This window comes from Phaseolus vulgaris, chromosome 1 (assembly GCF_051622355.1).
Source record: "Phaseolus vulgaris cultivar YP4 chromosome 1, ASM5162235v1, whole genome shotgun sequence".
NCBI classification, from domain to species: domain Eukaryota; kingdom Viridiplantae; phylum Streptophyta; class Magnoliopsida; order Fabales; family Fabaceae; genus Phaseolus; species Phaseolus vulgaris.
In genome coordinates, this window is record NC_143498.1 from 43470826 (window position 1) to 43492103 (window position 21278).

The window sequence follows — 21278 nt, forward strand, 5'->3', positions numbered from 1 at the left end:
AAACTAGTTAGATTTCTTTCAATTTAATTTAAATTTAAATTTAATTAAGTTAATTAGATTAAATCCAATGTGAAACCAATCGTGAGATTGGCCTGACATGGAATTGACCTAATCAAGTTATGTGGATTCAACCCAACTTAGCCTAACATGGTATTGGCCAGATGTAGCCTAATATATTAGTCGACCATGACTTGACTTTGCTCTACTCAACTGAGTACATCTTTATCTCACTTGAGCTCGAATCGATTAGACCCAGCAAAATTTGGGTCAATCTGGACATGACCTAACCTAATCTTGATCGGACTCGACCTAACTTGGGACCAACCCAAGTCAATTAAACATGGAACAAGCCAAATTGGCTCGAGTTAAACCCTAACCGACTAAGTTCAACTTGACGTGGGATCGACTCAACTCAACTTGACATGGGTCCAACCCGATGTAGGCCTAATGTCTCGACCCAACACAAGCATAAATCAACTCAGCCCGACCTAGCGTAGTTCATCTCCATCTCACCTAGGCTCGACTTGACCTAGACTCGGTCGAACTCAACTTAACTTGGGTCTCACTGATTAGACTCAACCTAACCTAGGCCAAACCCAACTCGACTGAATGACCCATATTGACTCAAATCGACCTAGGTCCATGCCCACTCGACTATACCTGACATGGGATCAACCCAACTCAATTTGACATGGCTCTGACCCGATGTAGGCTCGATGTCTCGGTCCAACACGAACCCACCTCAACTTGGTTAAACTTGATGACCTAATCTTTCTCAGTTCCATTTAGGCCCAATCGAACCAAACTTGACTCGACATGAGCCTAGTCCAACTTTGATGAACATGGTCTCATCCCGAATCATCTTTATCTGGGCCCAGACTGACTCAACTTGACCTAAGCCCAAACTGACTTGGTTTAACGTAGGTTTGAGGCGACTCAGTTTGAGGTGGGATATGAACACTAGTACAAAAAGGTAAATTAACGACGGTTAAAATCGACATTTAAAGACGGTTCCAGAACCGTCGTTATTACAGGCGTCGTTAAAAGGTATGAATTTTTCACGACGGTTCTGGGAACCGTCGTTAAAAGGTATGGGCTTATAACGGTTGTGAAAACCGTCGTTAAAGGTGATTTCTTTTTTTCAAAAAAAAATTTACGCGACTTTCAAAGACGGTTCCTCTAGGAACCGTCGTTATAAGTAATGCCTTTTTAAAGACGGTTCCAAGTGGAACCGTCGTTATATGTATTGATTAAAAAAAATAAAAAATTTTATTTTAAAAAAAATCTCAAATAACCTGCATAAAGTTTTCAATTCCAGAAAATAAAAACATTTCAAATCATAATTTAAATATAAAAATTACATACAACAAATTATAACATAATACAAAAAAGTTTGGTAATATATGAAAAAATTTGTCATTGTAATGATTTATCTATACTAGAGTGTTATACATGGTTACAAAATACTTTGACCATGTTGTTCTCACATACTCCAATGCTTCTAAATCTAGCGGGTGTTGGTCGTTGAACAACTGTGACATTTGAAATATTTTGAATTAGTGCATGAATAATAAATCTCAAATTTTAAAGTGTTTATTGTATTGAGGTATTACCTTATCCCAACCTTTCTTAATTTCAGCTTGCCAAATAGTCAACATCCACTGCATAACATAATAACCGCACTCATAATTTTGAGGTTGCCTGTTGGACTGCATGTGAAAATAAATGTATTAAATGAATGAGTGAAACACATTAAATTAAGTGAACAAATATACTTTAAATACCTTAAGGTACATCCAAGTGAGTTTTTGTGCGTTTGAAGTTCTCCTCCCACACAACATATTATATCCAGAGTAAGCACTAAAATAATAAGATTTCATGTTAGAATACATAACATTATATAATATATAAGTAATAATAAATGTTAAATGAAATTGTCGTACCTATCTATAATGTTTTTAAAATAGGCAGGAGGTTTTTTATGCAAGGAGCAAAACCATGCAGCGGTATGATCTTGAACAGATATGATCAATAGTTGTCAATGACGCCTGTATAACAAAATCTTCATGTATCGTTCAACTGGATACATCCATCGCATATAAACTAGCCCACACAATCTGATTTCTCTTAAAAGATGAACAACCAAGTGTACCATAATATCAAAAAAAGATGGAGGAAAAAACATCTCGAGTTGACACAAGATAACAATTATTTCTTCTTCAAGTTCATCCAACTTCTGAGAGTCAATCTCTTTACTACATATGGAATTGAAAAATGAACATAGTCGAGTGATTGTATGCCTAACATTTTTTGGCAAGATTCCACGAATAGCCACTGGTAATAATTGTTGCATTAGAACGTGACAATCATGTGACTTTAAGCCAATTAGTTTCAAATCATTCATAGATACAAGACTTTTCACATTTGAATAGTAGCCTTGTGGTACCTTAACACCTTTAAGACATTCACAAAAACTTGTTTTCTCTTTCTTTGACAAAGTGTAACACGCTGCAGGCAAGTATGTACGTTTACCAACTTCTCTCGGTGCCAATTCCTCTCGTATATTCATTTCAATCAAATCCAAACGTGCATTCACACCATCCTTTGTTTTGCCTTTAATGTTCAGAAGTGTTCCTATTAGACTGTCACACACATTCTTCTCTACGTGCATTACATCTAGACGGTGTCTAACATCCAACTTACACCAATACGAAAGATAAAAAAAGATTGATCTCTTTTTTCCATATTTCACTCACCGTTTGCTTCTTCTTCATTTTTCCAAAAGTCACATTAACATTTTTTATTTTTTCATAAATTTCAACACCACTTAATAGAGTGGGACAAATGTCATGTTCTTGGTATCCGTTAAAAGCTTTTTTCAATCGACGATACGGATGATATTTCTTTAGAAATCTACGATGCCCAAGATACACGGTTTTTCTTCCATGTTTCAACTGCTCATAAGATGTCTTGTCTTGACATATTGGACATGCTCTATGGCCTTTCACACTATAACCTGACAAGTTCCCATATGCAGGGAAGTCATTGATAGTACAAAACAACATCGCATGCAATCGGAAAGATTCATTTTTAAACGCGTCAAACACATCAACCCCTTCATTCCACAATAATTTCAAATCTTCAATCAATGGATTAAGATAAACATCTATGTCATTTCCAGGTTGTTTTGGACTAGAGATCATCATAGATAACATCATGTATTTGCGCTTCATACACAACGCAGAAGGTAAGTTGTAAATCACTAACAAAACGAGTCATGAACTATGATTACTACTTAAATTTCCAAAGGGATTCATTCCATCAGTTGCCAATCCAAGTCTTAAGTTTCTTGATTCTTTTCCAAATTCTGGAAGTTCTTTATCAATATTCTTCCACTGCAAAGAATCAGCAGGATGACGAAGTAATCCATCACATTTTCTATTATCTGCATGCTACCTAAGGTTTTTAGCGTCATCTGCATTTGCAAACAAACGCTTAAGCCTTGGAATTATCGGAAGATACCAAACAACCTTAGCAGGAGGACCTTCCTCTGTCAATTCATCAATTTCATCATTCTGACCAACCTTAACCTTATAGCGTGACAAACCACACCTGGGACATCTTCTTAAATCTTCATACTCATTTCTGTATAAAATACAATCGTTAGGACATGAATGTATTTTTCTATACTCCATACCCATTGGACAAAGTATTTTTTTCGCCTCATAATTTCGATTGGGCAAGGTATTTCCTTCTGGAAGCATGTCCTTAAGCAATTGAAGCAATTATGTAAAACTTTTGTCGGTCCATCCATTCATTGCCTTCAAATTCATCAACCTTAACACTGTTGATAATCGTGTGAAGTTAGTTGAACCAGGATACAAAGGAGTCTCTGCATCATTAGACATATTTTCAGAAACTACATTAGCAAATGATTCTGCTCCCACGTCACGAATCATGTCTTCTAATCTATCATCCATTGAGAAATGAACTTCCTCCGAACCTCCGTGCACACTTGGCAAGTCTAACAATTCACCATGCCACGTCCATGTTGTATAACTTTTCAAAAACCCATCACACAAAAGATGTTCTCTAATTTTAGAAACACTCAATATCCTTCCATTTAAACAATTGATACAAGGGCACCTTATCCTTACTCCATTCTTATAACTAACGACATTATGTTCTGCGAATTGTATGAACTCTTCCACCCCTTTTTCGTAAGTATCACTTATTCGTGATGTATTAATCCAACTCCGATCCATAGAACTGCTAAACTAAGAACCAATACTTTCAATATGTAATCATGAAAAAATAAAACCAGTACGTTCAATATGTCAAAACAATATATAATGACTGAAAATTGCCAAAGGTCGAACACCTCCAGACTCAGAACCAGTGCGTTCAATATGACAAAACAATATATAATGACTGAAAATTGTCGAAGGTCGAACACCTCCGGACTCCGAACCAATGCGTTCAATATAAACAATTAATATCAAACTCAAAACGAATACTTTCAAAATATAGGTGATAATAAATAAGAATACACTAACCTCAAATGGATGAGCGGTCACGACAAGCGGTTGCAGAAAGGACGGTCACGTCGGCGTGGACGCCGGTCGCAGGCGCAACGGTAGGGGCGCGGCTCGGGCACGGCGGACGCAGGAACGGTGGGGGTCACAACGCGGCACGACGCGCGCGCGGTGGGGGTCTCGGCGCGGCACGACGCGGGCGCGGTGTAGGGTTCGCAGCGCGGCACACAACGCGGGCGCAGTGCGGTGGGGGTGCGGCGCGGCACGACGCGGGCGCGGTGCAGGGTTCGCGGAGCGACACACGACGCGGGCGCGATGCGGTGGGGGTGCGGTGCGGCGCGGCGCGGTGGGGGCAATGTATGGGCATGGGGCAGTCGCGGTTGGTTAGGGATTTGAGTTCGAGAAAGAAGGTAAGTGATTTTCTGAGTCGCGCGTACTAAGTTTTCACATAGCCAAAAATTTGAAATAGACTTTTAACGACGGTTCTGGGATGAACCGTCGTTGTAACCTACCTACAAGCCACCTTTAACGACGGTTCTGGGGGAACCGTCGTTGTAACCCACCCGTTCCACCTATAACGACGGTTCTGGGGTGAACCATCGTTAAAAGGCCAAAAAAAAATTCAGAAATATTACAATATTGCCACTGCCTCGTTTTTAACGATGGTTGTCTCCAAACCGTCTTTGAAAGGTATCGTTATTGAAGAATTTTGTACTAGTGGAAGGTCAACAAAGATTATCTTTATCCTTTGAAGATTACTGTATTATTTTATACATTCATACTCCACTACAATCTTGGGAATGTAGCATTTACCGCAACAAATATTTGTCGAACATATGGATGTGTCATGTGCATATACTTAAATTCTCTCTATCATTTTATAAAAGACAATCAGTACATATGAAAAATATAGGAAGTGAAAACAATTATCAAATAATAAATTGTATAGCATATATGATACAAATATATGTCGCACAATCAATCAAACCCGCTAATACAAGCACATGATATGATTAGTTAGACTCACTGATACAAACACAAATGGTGCAAGTAGTCAAACTCATTGGTATGAATACTGTATCGATCGGTCGTGCTCGGGACCCAATCGAGCACGTAAGAACGCTACTCTGGCTCGGTTGATCCAAAAGGATAAGGTACTTGGTTGGCCCAAAATGATAACAGGCCCAATAACGTATAAAGGGTCGGCTCAGTAACGTGCTAAGAAGTAAGGCCAAACAAATTGGCAAAATATATTAAACAATTGAAAATATAACAGAATCAGTTAGACATATGAAGATAAAAACAGTTAGAGATAAAGCTCTGGCAACATCCCCAAAACAAAGGGTAAATATTAACATAATATCTTTATGGTTGTTGACTCCTAAAAGCAAAATTTACGAGTACTATAAAAAGGGTTTCAAGACCCTAGTCAAAGGTAAGTGCAATTCCATACAATACACCCACACTCATACTATATGCTCTCACTGATTTGATTGTTGAAGTCTTATCTACAGGTGGAGCTCCCCTCATTGAGAATTCTAAGCATCCAAAGGCAGCAACAAAAGGAAGGAAAGTCTGAAATCCACCTACCATATCCGAATCAGGTCAGTCGGCAAGAACATTTGGCACCCACCGTGAGACCAAGTAAACCTGATCCCATTGGATACAAAATTCTCAACACAACTACACGTCATGAGAAACACAAGGCAAGGAGTTCAGGTGCCCCAACGGAGATGAAGCCCCCCATGTTGCAACAAATCATTGAGACGATGAGGGCTCTTCAACAAGCTAATGAGGATTACCGTCAGGAATAAGATCGCCTTCGGGGGAGGCCCAAACCGAGCAAGAGCACCTGCGTGAAGAAGCTTGGGCGGACCATGACCTTCTCTGAGAATAGGCACGTGTCAAGCATGCGCAGCTAAGGGAAGAGGCCCGAGTTGAACAGGAGCGGCAACGGGAGGAAGTTCGGGCTCATCAAGAGCACCTCATGGGAGAATATAGAAGCTTCCTGAAAGATGATGGAGAAGACCGCTCAGATTAATGAGAAGCTACCAAAACTAATGATGAGTTGTGGAGGTCCATGCACAGGCAACAACGGCGTATTGTTCGGGTCCGCTCCCCTAATTTGTCCTTAAGGGACGACCCACAGTCTTTCTCTCGGAAAATCATGGAGGAACCGATCTCCCCTCATTTTCTCACCCCAAAGATAACTCTTTTTACAGGAATGGAGGATCCTGATAGCCACTTGAAGGCATTTAGGGCCCAAATGATCATCTCAAGTGGGTCAGACGCCATCCAATGCAAAATGTTCATGGGAACATTCACATGAACAACCCTCCATTGGTTCAGCAGCATCCCTGACGATCATGTAATGTCGTACCAACAGTTCTCTAGAATCTTTAAAGAACAGTTCTCTAGAATCTTCAAAGAACAATTCTCTAGAATCTAAGTTGACCCTCCTCGACTTCCTGACCTCTTTGATGTCAGGTAGAGGGAGGGCGAGTCCTTGAAAGAATATCTAAATAGTTATTGTGCTTTTTTAGTAAGGCTTCCAACATCGAATGATGATATGGTTGTCGTCGTTTTTGTAAAGGGGATGTGGGCAAGCCCTTTTAGCGACTCGCTCATACGAAACCGAGCTGAGTCGATGGCTGAGGTTAGAGAAAGGGCAGTCGCTCATATAGAAGCAAAGGAAGCCATAATAGTGAAACATGGCAACTCACAACCTAAGTAAGGACGATACAAGGAGTACGAACGAGAACACTACTCAAGAAACACTGGACCATCTATGAGTCGGCGCTCCGACCAGAGGTACGTCCCCTATGTTGCGAAAAAGGACAATATGAAGGGATGAATAGACGATGAGGTGCCCAAGCCGTGATTCCGAGCTTCATACAAAACGCTCATCACCAAAGAGGATGTGGCAAAAAAAGTTGTGTTTCCCAAAGAAGACAGATTGAGTTCTGGGTGGACGAAACAATGATTGGTGCGAATTCCACCGTGCCCAATGTCACAACATTGAGCAATGTCTCACATTATCCTACCAGCTCGTGAAGTTGGTGAAGGAGGGATTTTTGTCCAGGTATCTTGATGACGAGGCAGAGAAAGGAAAGAAAGAAAACTTTGTAGATGCAACAAACCATGAGACACCTATCTTGGGTGATTTCAACACAATTGCGAGGGGATTCTCTAAGGGAGGGACTTCGGCTTCTAGCCGAAAACATTACGTCCGAGCAATAATGTTTTTCCTCACATCTATTTCACAACGTCGGATTCTAAGGATGTTTTTCCTCACGAGGAAGATCTCATAGTCATCTCAGTTATTACTATGGGCCAAAATGTGGACAGAGTTCTTGTGGACAAGGACAGTTCGACCGGATTGATGTTTTGGGAGACGTATTTGGGGCTGTAGATACCCCTAGATCAGCTAAGACCCTGTGATGGTTGCTTGGTAGGTTTCATGGGAGATCAAATAGACTGGGAGCAGTAACCTCACCATACCATATGAATTAAGGAAAGTTCCTAGACAAAGTCCCACTAAAAGAGAACTCATTGCCACTATTAGATGAAAATCGAGAATATTAGTGGATGTTTTGACAAACAAAGTCATATACCATCGTAGGGGCTTACCATCTCCTTGAGTGACTGATAACTATCGTTTAATAGTCAAATTAAAATGATTCTAACGTAGACCTGTCTAACACTAGAAGATGATAGTATAACGGTGGTCAGATTACCCCAAGTCGCCTCCCAATGAATCCAATAGTGAAATCAGTAAACCAATATTCATAATCTATCTGTAAGTAAGAAAAATTAGCAATAACAATAAAGGGGTTGAGATTGTTTAACATAAAATATAAAAGAGATTAAAACAACAAATAAAAAGTGGTTGTTCCCCAAGTTATTCCACCAATGAATTCTTCATAGGTCATCTAAAGATTATCATCCTTCAATTCTCACCCAGAGCTAAATCAGATTGAACATCCGTCAATCTAATTCAACTTGAAGCTCACTAGTAAATACATGCGTCTAGTGGTTTAATCTGTACTCACTTTGTTCCATGTGTATACTCCATGAAATGTTTATCTTCTCTATCTTGAATCATGCGCCCAAAAAATTAATTAGAACAATGAGAACTAACTAAGAAACCAATGTTTAAGATAACTAAGACTCTCAATCATGCGTTCAAGTACAACCTCTCATAAAAACTAGTTTTTAAGGAGATTAGAATATTAAAACAACTGCTATGGATAATTGAAAAATGAAACTTTTATTAATGAAAACATCATATCTCAATGGGAAATTACTAAGGAATCAACCAAAAAGGTTAGTCTTCCATGCGGAGGCAAAACAAGAACAACACAAGAAAATAAAATTAGGTCTAGAATGTGTGTTGGTCCTATGAAACATGATCCAAAAGCTCCCATTTTCCTTCATTTGAAGTCTCTTTTATAATCTTATTTTCCTTACACATAATCGAATTGAAAATATGCCGTATGATATTAATTTACAATTATCAAAGGCTTCCTTTCCTGTTTCAAATTATTAAACATATATCTTCATTCCCAAACAGTCTCATATTTTATTCTTGCTTCTTTTTCAGATATATTGTTTCCAATTTTCTCTAGATTTTTGCATTGATTGTAATTGATTCCAACACTACTCTGAGAGATATTGCAGAAGATTGTCTTTAATAATATATTCAAAGTATATTTGCTCTACTTTTGAAGGATTTTGCAGAGGAATTTTAATTGCAGGATTTTGACAGAATATCCCTACAGAAATTTGCATTCAATTCTTTTTTTTAGATATTTGTATACTTAATTCTCTAATTCTTTATTTCAGATTTTGTTTCCTATTTTGATTCAAAGGAAGCAACTTGGGTTAAAAATACAAAATAAAAAAAAAGTAAACCCCAAATAAACCCAATTAGTAGAATATTAATTAAAATAATGAATTTACTCATTATTACAGCCAAAGAATCTATGATTAAAATTATTAAGTTTTAATAGAATTATGCTCATTAGTGACATGCTTGAGTGAGGTTGAGCATGCGACTGTCAATTTGTAATCAACAAACTGAGTTGAGAACCTCACATAGAAGGTAGCAAATGAGTTGATGGAATTCCAAGGCAGAGAGTAATACCACCCTTAAGAGTAATGGGAAACAACTGACAATGTACTCCTAAATCTTTAAAAAGAGGTTGACTTTGGTGAGATAGGCCTTAACATGCGCCTATGGGTTCGAGGAGACGTCATACTTTTCAACAGATGGTCACTTCCATATGTCAGAGAGTCGGGATTTCATGACTATGGGCGTGAAGGGGTGAAAGCCAACTAGGTTGGCTCGCTTCTTTGCGTTTAACGAGGGAATCAACACAACTTTAAATGTCATATGCTAATCACATACTTGCAATTTTGTATATGTGTTGGACCTTTGGATCCAATTAACTGGTTGTGCTAAGTTGACAATTTTGTCGGCAACTCGGGACTGACTTCTAGTCTAAATCCATTGTGTCCATGATTTCGTAGATACCCTTTGTGGTTGAGTACCTTGTGCTGGTTGGCCCGTATCCTTGACAAGTTTACCAAGGATAACATGACGAGACTCCCAACCTGCTCTATATGTTGTGGTTGTAAATTTTGCTCAAATCAGTGTGTGGTCCAATCTTAATGTATTATGGCGAGTTGCTATTAAAGAGCTTGCATCTCATCACGATGGACTTACATCTCATCACAATGTTGATTTCTTATAAGTCCCAAGTCATTGTCGAACTTGTTCTACATGCCAATGATGACGCTTTGGACATTTGCTTCATTCTTATGGATAATAACCTCCATATGAGCTTTTAAAACATTAAGGAAAAATATATTGTGATATGACGATGTTGATGCTATAATTTGGTTTTTGTTGAGTATCATAAGAGTTGTGGTTTGGGAATAGTTTTACCAAGTCCCACAGTGGGTGTCACATATTCTTACTGAAACTAAGTTGGAACCATCCAAGGTGGATTAGGAGAGGCTTTGAAGAAGTTGATCTTTGATTAAGATAAATCCTCTTTATAATGGTTGTCGTGTTCCGTTGATGAAACACCGAGTGGAGGTCCACCTACATAAAATTCTCTCACCCTCAAACTAGTAAGAGTTAGAGAAAATATTTAGAAAGTAGTTAATGAGTAAGTAAAATAGATTAAGTGAGTACTTCGTGAAAGATTAAGCTATATTTATAGATTTTTGGACCTAGGTTTACATTCAAAGATAAACAATTACTAGGTATAGACCATTCAATAGTGATTAAGAAAAATAAATTAAATGAATATTTCGTCAATGATTAAGCTATATTTATAGGGTTTTAGATTTTTGTTAACATCTAAAGATGAGTCATTACTAAATATGAACCATTTTGCTACAACAAAATTAATTTTTTAAATAAATTTAAGTTATTTAGATTTGTAAGTGATTTTCTTAAAGTTGTGGTATTGGTGATACAATAGCTAATATTACATTCTTAAATAAAAACTTTTTTTAAATCAATAATATTTTGAATTTTTTAATTCTCTTATCTTTTCAAAATATATACTTTTGAATTAAATTTTAATATTTCAAAAGTAAAATGCTCAATAAAATATTGAATTAACATAAATTTGTTATTATAAATATAAAATATAGTTTATATATTCAGGTACATTTTTTAAAAATGAATTTTGATAAAAAACTATAGTATATATGTTACAAGTATTTATTAATTATGAATATTAGTTATACAAAACAACATTGATGTTGTGTTCTACATAAACTAAAATGTTACTATAATAATTTATATTAAAAAAACTATTTATTGTATGTACTACCTTTTACTTTTGACTTTGTACTATTGACCATTTTGTTTGAGTTAAGAGTGTGGGGAATACTGTTGCAGTAGTTATAAGAGCTGTTTACATCTTCTACCTGTTTGGTTTTTAGGCTCTAAATCTATAAAAAAAACGCGTAGTGCAGCGACCCGCGACTCTTGTGTTTCAAAACCCTCACTCACTCACCGTCTTCTCTCCCACCATGAAACTCGTCAGGTGTCACCTCTTCGTTCTCATTCTCATTTCTCCTTTTTTTATTCTCTCACTCTTCACTCTTTTTGTTTCAATCTGATTGTAATAAGTGTGTAAAACTGGAACAGGTTTCTCATGAAGCTGAACAACGAAACCGTTTCGATTGAGCTTAAGAATGGCACTGTTGTTCACGGCACCATTACAGGTACTCTTCTTCTCTTTCTCATTGGTTTTCATCTCCACCGCCCGATTTTGTTGCTGCCTGTGTTAAACCCTAGTTTGCTTCGCGCTTAAACCTGTATGTTAAGATTTAGCGTTAAAGCTTTCGGTCTTGGATATTAGTTGCGAATGGAATGCTGCAGGGATGCTCGCTTGTTTTCTCCATTGCTAAAACCTAATGTAGATTTTCATTGCACTCTCTAATTGTTGCGCTGGATCTTCGTTTTTTTTTTGTGTATTTTGGGAACTATATTGCAATTTTTTTTTCATGTGCCTAGCGTTCAAATGACGAGATTTCACATGTCTAAACTTTGCGCTCAAAAGAATTTAATCGATATCATTCTGTTATTGTGGAAGAAAAAGTGAAGCAGAGAGGCAGTTTGATTCTCTGTGTGTAAATAAATTACTAATTCTTTTGAGGTCAGATAGTATGTGCGCATTCCAGAGTAAGCGTCTATAATTATGCTTGCGATGCTACAGTTTGACACCCACCGCTCTCTCTCTTTATAGAAGACCACTTGTCCATATAATATATCAGTGTAAACTGCAGAGATTCTGATTATTTATACTTAGATTGATCAATTTGAATAAAATCTGTTGGATATTCTTTATAATTTTATTTATGTTATTAAATTGCTGTGTTGCTAATGGAGGTTTATCATAAAGGACAATCTTTCATCCCAAGAAAAAAATTCGTAATCATGTATTACTTGCAAAGCATTACTGGCAATTGCTAAAACTAAGATCCATTTCTACACTTGTATGTTTAACTTTCTTTTTCAGTTTCAGTTATATTTTACAGTTGGTATATGACTTTTTTACTTGTGATTTCTTTATCTTCATGTAATGTCAAAGTGAATAGCTATTTACCCTGTCATTTTCTACGAGTCAATAAGATGGGAACTCTTTCATCATTCTGATAGGTTGCAACTTACTGCATAGCTAATATGATCTGGAATTTTTAAGTTTGAAATCTCTCTCTACTCTTTGCTCCTAAACTTACTGTAGGACTGACCCTTTTTTGGTTGTATACTGTGGCTTTTTTTCCTGAATTGACATGGTAGGGAGATTGAACAGCATTCCTGCAGTCGTGATATCTCTTCATGTTCAACTTGTTCTTTTCACTGTTACACCTTATGTTATGAATGAAAATTTCTCTTGTCTTTTCCGGTCATGTCATGTCCTCTAAAAAGCTCAAACACTTATAGATGGTAACCGTGTCATGTTGTAACCACATTGGATATTTTTATATGTTGGGTAACTGCAGACACTTTCAATACTTTTAGTTGCATTTTTATAATTTTCTACTTTTAAAGTTTTTTATACCAACATTGTTTGAAATAATACATTAAGTAGGCAAATTTTAACATCATACTCCATCTAGAATGACCCATTATCATTTTTTAAACATAAATTATCTCCTTCAATTTAAAATCTGTTAAATCTCAAGTCATTTATCTGGTGTATTATATGTATGTTGTGTACTATAAACTTTAAAATTGGCTGTATCTGTGTCCATATTCCACCTCATATATTATATTTCTGTCCTGTGTTGTATCCATAATTTCTAGTCTGTCTTCTAATTTTTACCGACCCTATTCTCTCCTTTATAAATTTCACTAAAGTATCTGATGTAAATTAAGTAATTAATTACTGTTTTTAAGTTTCAACTCTAAACTTGGAACAGTAGAAAGATATCTGTTGCTTACGACATTTTTGTAAGAAGCATCTTGAACTATGGAGTCTGGATACCTCACTTTTGAGGCAAATCTTTTGAAACTTCATATATATGGTACCATGACAGCAGTTAACCCTGTAATCTTTGGAGTAAGTTTGCATGATGCTGTAATTTAGATTAGCTATATTGCACAAGCTTCTTATTGAGGCTTGCCCTTTACTCTTGTTTCTTGTTATGATACGCAACTCCTTTATTGCCTTACCTATACCAAATTTGTCCGACATATACTATTCTCCTCGTTCTTTCAATTAAATTTAGACCCCTTGCAGTTTGGCTTGTGAAATTTTCTTTTGAACAAGCTTCTTTTGGATTTAGTTTGGCTTAGTCACACACACATAGAAAACTTTGTAAATTATATCGTATATGTTGTCTTTAGTTGTCAACGCAATAAGTCAATATTTGGATCCATAGGGCTATCTGTTGATCTACTGTCAGTCATGCCTATTTCTTCCAAGATATCAAACACATTTTTTTGAGAAACTACAACACCTTCCTTTGCTTGAGCCACTTCAATGCCTAGAAAGTATTTGAGACTTCCAAGATCTTTGGTCTAAAAGTGGCTACACAAGTGTTCCTTTAGTTGCAAGATTATTCTAGCTGCACCATTTCCCGGAATAACTATGTCATCAACATACACAATTAAGTAAATACATTTTCTAGGCGAGGTATGACGATGAAAAATTGAATGATTTGCCTCACTGTGTTTCATTCCAAAAGTTTGAACACTATGATTGAATTTGCAAAACCAAGCATGAGGAGATTGCTTGTGACCATAGATAGATTGATGGAACATAAAACCAAGCCAAACTCCCCATGAGCAACAAAACTAGGAGGTTGCTCCATGTAAATCTCCTCTTCTAAATCACCATGTAGGAAAACATTTTTTATATCTAATTGATGGAGAGGCCAATGATGTATAGCTTTTTTGGCTACGAGAGAAAATGTATCACCATAATCAAGGCCATAGATTTGAGTATATTTTTTAGCCACCAATCTAGCTTTGGGGCAATCAACTTCACCATTTGGCCCAACTTTAATGGCGTAAAACCAACGACAACCAACAACCTACTTTTTCCATGTGGAAGAAGTACTAAGTCTCATGTATCATTATGTTTCAGAGCTTGCATTTCATCAATCATGACTTGTCGCCATCCAAGAAGATCAAATGCCTCTTTCACGTTTTTAGGAATGGTATTGGAAGATACAAAGGAGATAAAAGAACAATAGGAAGTGGACAAACGATGATAACATAGAAAATTGTAAATAGGATGAGGATTGCGTGTAGAAAAAGTATCTTTTCGAATGACAATAGGCCAATTGGAATCTTCATTAACATGAGACCTACTATGGGAAGACAATGGTGAAGGACCTGATGAAAAGGACTCACCATGTGGCATTGGACTAGTCATTGGATTAAGTTGTTGAGAAGGGATAAAAGGAGATGGTCTAGGTGAATTGAGTTGTTGAGAAGAATTTGAATTACATTGGAGACGTTAGAACATTTTTAGGAGTAGGATACCCAACGGGCTCAACTAAAGGCATAGGCAAGACCTATTGGACAAAATTAACATCTTTTGTGGAGGAAGAGAAGAAAGGAGTTTCTTAAAAAAAAAGGTGACACTTGTAGACATGTAATATCTTTTAGTGTCAGGTGAATAACATTGATACCCTTTTTAAAGACAAGAATATCCTAAAACGACACTTTTGATAGCATAAGTTGAAACTTTATCCAAATTTGGAGACACATCATGTACAAAACACACAATCAAAGGAAATGTTTTAACTAAGTGTTTAACTTAGTTTGGCACCAAGCAACAAGGTACAAGTAGTTTTAACTAAGTGTTTATTCTTTCTCTCTTCTATACTATTTTGTCGAGGTTACGAGGACATGTGGAGTGGTGTAAAATGCCATGTGAGTTTAAAAGAGTGGAAACACTAGAGGAAAAGCATTCTTTGACATTATCACTCCTTAAGATCTTGATCACTTGGCCAAATTGGTTCTTGATTTCATTAAGGAATGACACAAAGATATTCAATAGTTTAGACCTATCTTTCCTTGAGTAAACCCAAGTACAACGAGAATATTCATTAATAAAAGGGGCAAAATAACGAAACCCAAAGGATGAAACTTGACTTGGACCCCAAATATCATAATGAATTATAGAAAAGAAAGAGTTGCACCTTGACTTGGTTCTTTTTGGAAAAGAAGACCAAATATGTTTTCCTAATTGACAAGACTCACAGTCTAAGACTTGGGGTTTGCTAAGTTTGGAAGTTATCCTTTTTAATTTTAATAAATGTGGATGACCCAAGCGATCATGTAGAAGCTAGATAGTAGAGTAGAGTCCCTTATGTCCTTCACCAATTAGTTGACCTGTACTGTGCTCTTGTATAACAAAAGAATTTGCATCAATGGATGGTTGTAGAACAATTTAAAGATTTAGTTAATTGAGAAATTAGGTTAAAAGGACAATTGGGGACAAAAAAAGCATGTTTTAGGTTCAAAGACGAAGAAAGGGAGATTGGACCAACTCCTTGAGAAGTAACTTTGGATCCATTGGCTAAAGTAACGACATGAGGAATTTTAGGATGAGAAATGGAAGAAAATAAGAAAGCATTACCAGTAATGTAATTGGAACCACGTGAGTCAATTATCTATCTATAGACTTTGACATTCCATGGGTTTGAGATATGCAAGCTTTTGACAAACTAGTGAAATGTTATGCTTGGTTACCGGACTTCAAATTATGATATTCTTCATAAGAAAAATGTGGTTCAACCTTATTAGATTGAAAGATGTTTGCTATCTTGCTAGGAAAACTATTTAAGGAGAAGCATTTATTTTGAGTGTGACCAATTCTCTTACAAAAGAAACATTGAGGATGTTTGTATCCACTTTGAGTAAAGTAAGACATATTGAAGAATGAATTCACCAACAACCAGAATTACAACAATAATCTACACTCCCTAACCAGTATCTACTGTAAAACATGGCAAACGGTGATGGAGACAGAGTATGAGAGGAGATAGGAGCCTCTCAACCAAAGCTGAAATTGGAGAAACAAGGATTGAAACAAAGACAAGGAGGTTCGGCGAGCCTTGTGGAGAAGACACGGAGTTGTTCCAGTGACAAAAAGGTTGTGCTGCCGATGGCGGCCGACGGCAATGATGGCAGCAGCGGAGGATAATGGTGGACAACTGCAATACTAGCAAAGCGGGACCTTTCTGGTACCAACTTAAAGACTGAAAATATGAGAAAAGGAGCTGAAGAGATTTATTATCTCTGGGCTGATCTTTGTTATTTATAGAAAAAATTACATCAGGAATATCTAGGTAATTATTGCTAATAAGTATACTGTTCATAGGTACAACAAATAGCACTTTCCAATATAACTAATAACTACCTATATTTAATACATATTCTAACATACATGTTGTCCAAACGCAATCAAATTAAAGCATAAATGAATTTCATTGTCTTTAACTAATGAATACATGATCGCTCATTTCTAATGGTGAGTTTAGCATTTTGGTGCCCTTAACTCTTATTTTGGGATGACATGAGAAGTATTAAGTAGCTTTAGTTGTGCTTACCCATTAATTTGTTAATATATTACAGGTGTTGATATCAGTATGAATACTCATTTAAAAACAGTTAAACTAACTCTGAAAGGGAAAAACCCAGTTACTTTGGATCATTTGAGCGTGAGAGGCAACAACATTCGTTATTATATCCTTCCTGACAGCTTGAATCTTGAGACATTACTGGTTGAAGAGGCTCCAAGGATCAAGCCTAAGAAGCCAACCGCTGGTAATATATTATTTGACTGACTAGAAGTGGATTGTTTTTTCAGAGGCCCATTATGTTCAGGTTGACTGTTATCTTTGTATTTCTGGTTTTAAATGTTCTGATTTTATTTGCAGGGAAGCCTTTGGGGCGAGGTCGGGGACGAGGGCGCGGACGGGGCCGTGGTCGTGGCCGTTAAATTGCAAATCACAGAATTTGTGGCATTTGGTTGTACCTTTATTGTAGGGAAATTTTCTGATGAGTTTTAAAGACGTTGTAGAAGTGCTGTTGACCTGTTGTTAAGTTAGTCATGCAGACTTTGTTCACGTTGCCCATTATCTTGCAAGTTCCCTTGTATAATTCTCCCTGTTGGATAATTGTCATATTTCAACTGAGAATCTGCTTATATATATGTGTAGTTTTATGAGGCAAGGTGAAGCAGTAGGAATTACGGATGATAGCACTTGTTCCTAGAGGTGGTTTTGTGTTAATGGAAGACTTTAGACATAGTATATTAAACTTGAGTCCTTTTTAAGAGGGAGAAAGAAAACCATCGTGTTACACTGAGATTTGATTTTACCGATAATTTTTTAACATTAATACAATATCTGGTAAAGATTTTGAGTGCGTGTTTGGGTTTTCAGCAATCCACGTTTGATCGAATTTTCATGTCAAAACGCACCAAAAACAACCAGTGGTTGCTTATTTGATCCATATTTAAAAGCTAAACTAGATTAATTCGGTGTATTACTTATTTATATTATTATCCAATGAGTTCAATTTCAAGATTTAAAAGCTAAGCTAATTAGATTTTCAGATTCTGTTATGAAGGTTTTTGTCAACCAGAGTTAATTTCAGATGTGACTTTAAAAAGAAGTATTATGAAAATAAGCCTTGTTATGATATATGACAGTTTAAGCATGAAATATGCATTAAATTATTTTTCAATTGCATTTCACATTTATGAGACAAATCAGAAAGTCTTAGTGAATTTAATTAGAATCTATTATTAGTAAAGAGGGTTAGTGGATAGCGAGTATATTGCACGATCTTAGCCTTTTAAATGAGGCGGAGAAAAAAAAAAAAAAGAACATCAGAAAAGAAAAATGGTAAGGATACGTTATAGTACATTATCTCTTTAAAATTTAGTCTGGTTACATAAATATGTTGTCTGTAGTTGAGCCCAATAAAAATATACAGAAGTTGATAACATCTTTAAATGCTTTTTATTTGTTAAAGGTCATTAAAAGCATAGTTTTTAAGCTTCATATTTTTTTTTTATTCTCACTTTTCTTTTATAAATTTTAATAAATTTAATCAAGGTTCTTTAAAAAATATATTACTAACGCTTCTCGTAGTATTTTTTGATGTAATTGACTTTATTGATTAAGGTAATTTTTTTAATTATTGTATTAATATTATAAATATTTTTATTTATGATTATTATTGGTAGTAAAAATAAAGTTATCGTCGTATTTTTACGTTGACATTTTTGTTATATGAAAATAAAATCACTTTTACACTGAAAGAGTTATAAGAATAATGATATATTTATTTTTTTCACCTAAAGAAAATAACAATTACTTTGATAAAAAAAAGTTACTATATAGTTAGAATAATAAAAAGATATCAGTATAAAGTGGTAGAAAATGGTTGTTACGTGTGCAATGTAGGAAGAGGAAGTGGCAGAGGAAGTTGTCTGTAGTGCAGAAGAAGCTAAGGTTTTGAAAATTGTGGTGGTGAGTAAGTAGAGAGTGTGAGACGCAATCTTACATTAAGAATCGAGAGGAGAGAGATAAGGGAATATTATCAGAATCAGCAACAGTATCAGAATGGGGAAGACCAAAGAAGCGGTGGTGGTGGCTGGAGCCCTAGCATTTGCGTGGCTCGCAATAGAGCTCGCTCTCAAACCCTTCCTCTCCAAGGCACGTGCCTCCGTCGACAAGTCCGACCCCGCTCGTGACCCCGACGACGTTCCGGACGATGCTGATCCTAAACCCACCAACGACCTGCCTGAGGTCTATGATTCTCAAACCGCCTCCGACGAAGCCTCCGACGCCGCCGCCGACGCCGATGACGCCTGAACTTTTCCCATTCATGTATTTTGAATTTCCTCACATCTCTAAATTGTCCATTTCAAATAACCTCCTTGTTTTCTGTTCAATTTGTATATTGTGTTCTGTCTTGTTGTAGGATCCAAAAAAATATCAGGTTCTTTCTGTTTCCTTTCTCCTCGGATATAAATAACGGACAATTCGTATTTTCCTATTTCCCGTTTTAGCTTCTTTAATTATGCTATGCCTGCCTTCCTACCTGTACCTATTTTAAGAACACTATGATGTAGTACCCTACTCTAACTAAACGCCTTATTTTTAATGTTAAAGTTCTCAAGAAGGGACAATAGATACTGTTTGACGAAATGCTTGAACCAACAAATATCTCAGTAATAACAGAGAAAAATTAGAAGAAAAATAAAATGTATTTATTCATACAAAAAATTAAAAATCAGAGAAACTATACTATAAAAATTTCATAAATTAATTAAAAATAAATTTAGTTTATAAAGACACTTAGTTTATTTGTTTTTATTTATATCTACTCTTTTAGAAATGTTTGTAGAATTTGACCAAACATGTCATCACTTGGTGAGGCACAATTAGTGGTGTTCTTTAGTTGTTTTCAAGTACATATCTGCTAGGTTTATATGGGTCCTGCCTTGTCCTGAGGACATTTCTTTGCCAAGAACCTCAATTTATCCCCTTGATTTGTGACTTGAGAGCTCACAACAGTTATGATTTGTTGAACGAAATTTGTGAGCTCCTTGCTGGGATGTAAGGCTGTGTTATTTCTTGGGAATGGAACAGATGCACACATCACTCTTTTTTTTTTCTAACTAGGTTAGGTGAATTGGATCTGAAATCTTCACTGGGGAGAAATTGTCTTCCAAATTCTGAGCGTATACAGAAGTATTTATAGATTATCTATATATCTATAAGATCTTCACACTAACAATGAAAATTCAAACTCAAGTCCTCATCTATATTGCTAGTTAATTATTGTTAACATTCTATTGACAGTTTTTATATTACAAACCAATTCTCTGTCTGGTTAACCTGTGATATTTTATAGAGTACTATATTCATACAATACAATTACGATACCTTATGATGCTGGGTTGGCAAGATTCAATAATCTCAGATTTCTAAAGGTTAGACCACACCTTGTTCTCAAAGTGGGCAAATATTGTCATCTGTGTTAAAAGATAATTTTTTTTTCCATCATTGGTAGAACCCCAAATAAAAACTCTGATCAAATTTTCAATCTTGTCACATATTCTCACAAGGGGATAAAAGAAAAGAAAGTTTCACAACATAATAGGATACTCAGCAAAAAAATGGTCGGGGCACACTAAAATTTATACCGGGGTTATAGAAAATACAAATTTAATTAAGCTGTTAATAATGTGCTTGAAAAATTGGACCTTAGCCATAGTATATTAACCACCTGTATCTAGTTTCTGGGTTACACAAACTTCTTTTTCAACACTTATAGAGAAAAATATCACAAAACATTACAATATAACCTTTTCTTTAGAATTTAGAATCTGATTTTCAATTTATCCTTAAGTTAATGTTAAATTATTTTTCTCTTCATAGAAATTTAAAATTATGACTAAGGTAGTTTGGAGTAAAATGTTGACTTGTTTTGATTAGAGAGAATTAAATCAATGGGTGGTGGCAACATTCCTGTCACCTCCCATATTTGTCTTATTATATCTCTATATCCCATGTATCTTTCACAGCTGCAACCTAACAAAGGGAAGGAACACGTGACCAGGACCAATAGAGAATGTGCAAATCGCCACCTAATAAAGGAGGAAGCATGAGATAAGTAAGAACAAGAATAATATAAACAAAAGAGATTGATGATATCTATTTTTTGTTTGTTTTAGCAGT

General features: G+C 36.0%; 2 protein-coding genes across 2 annotated transcripts; both read left to right on the top strand.

Moving 5' to 3' along the window:
* The first annotated feature begins 11424 nt into the window (after positions 1-11424).
* Positions 11425-17754, top strand: LOC137814202 (small nuclear ribonucleoprotein SmD1b). The gene is made up of 4 exons (XM_068616796.1): positions 11425-11602; positions 11707-11783; positions 17155-17346; positions 17460-17754. Exons 1-4 carry the CDS (start codon positions 11589-11591, stop codon positions 17519-17521), a joined length of 345 nt encoding a protein of 114 aa, XP_068472897.1. The 5' UTR covers positions 11425-11588; the 3' UTR covers positions 17522-17754.
* Positions 17755-18986: 1232 nt separating this feature from the next.
* On the top strand, positions 18987-19590 carry LOC137814203 (outer envelope membrane protein 7). Its single transcript, XM_068616797.2, has one exon. It carries the CDS (start codon positions 19155-19157, stop codon positions 19404-19406), a length of 252 nt encoding a protein of 83 aa, XP_068472898.1. The 5' UTR covers positions 18987-19154; the 3' UTR covers positions 19407-19590.
* The last annotated feature ends 1688 nt before the right edge of the window (positions 19591-21278 follow it).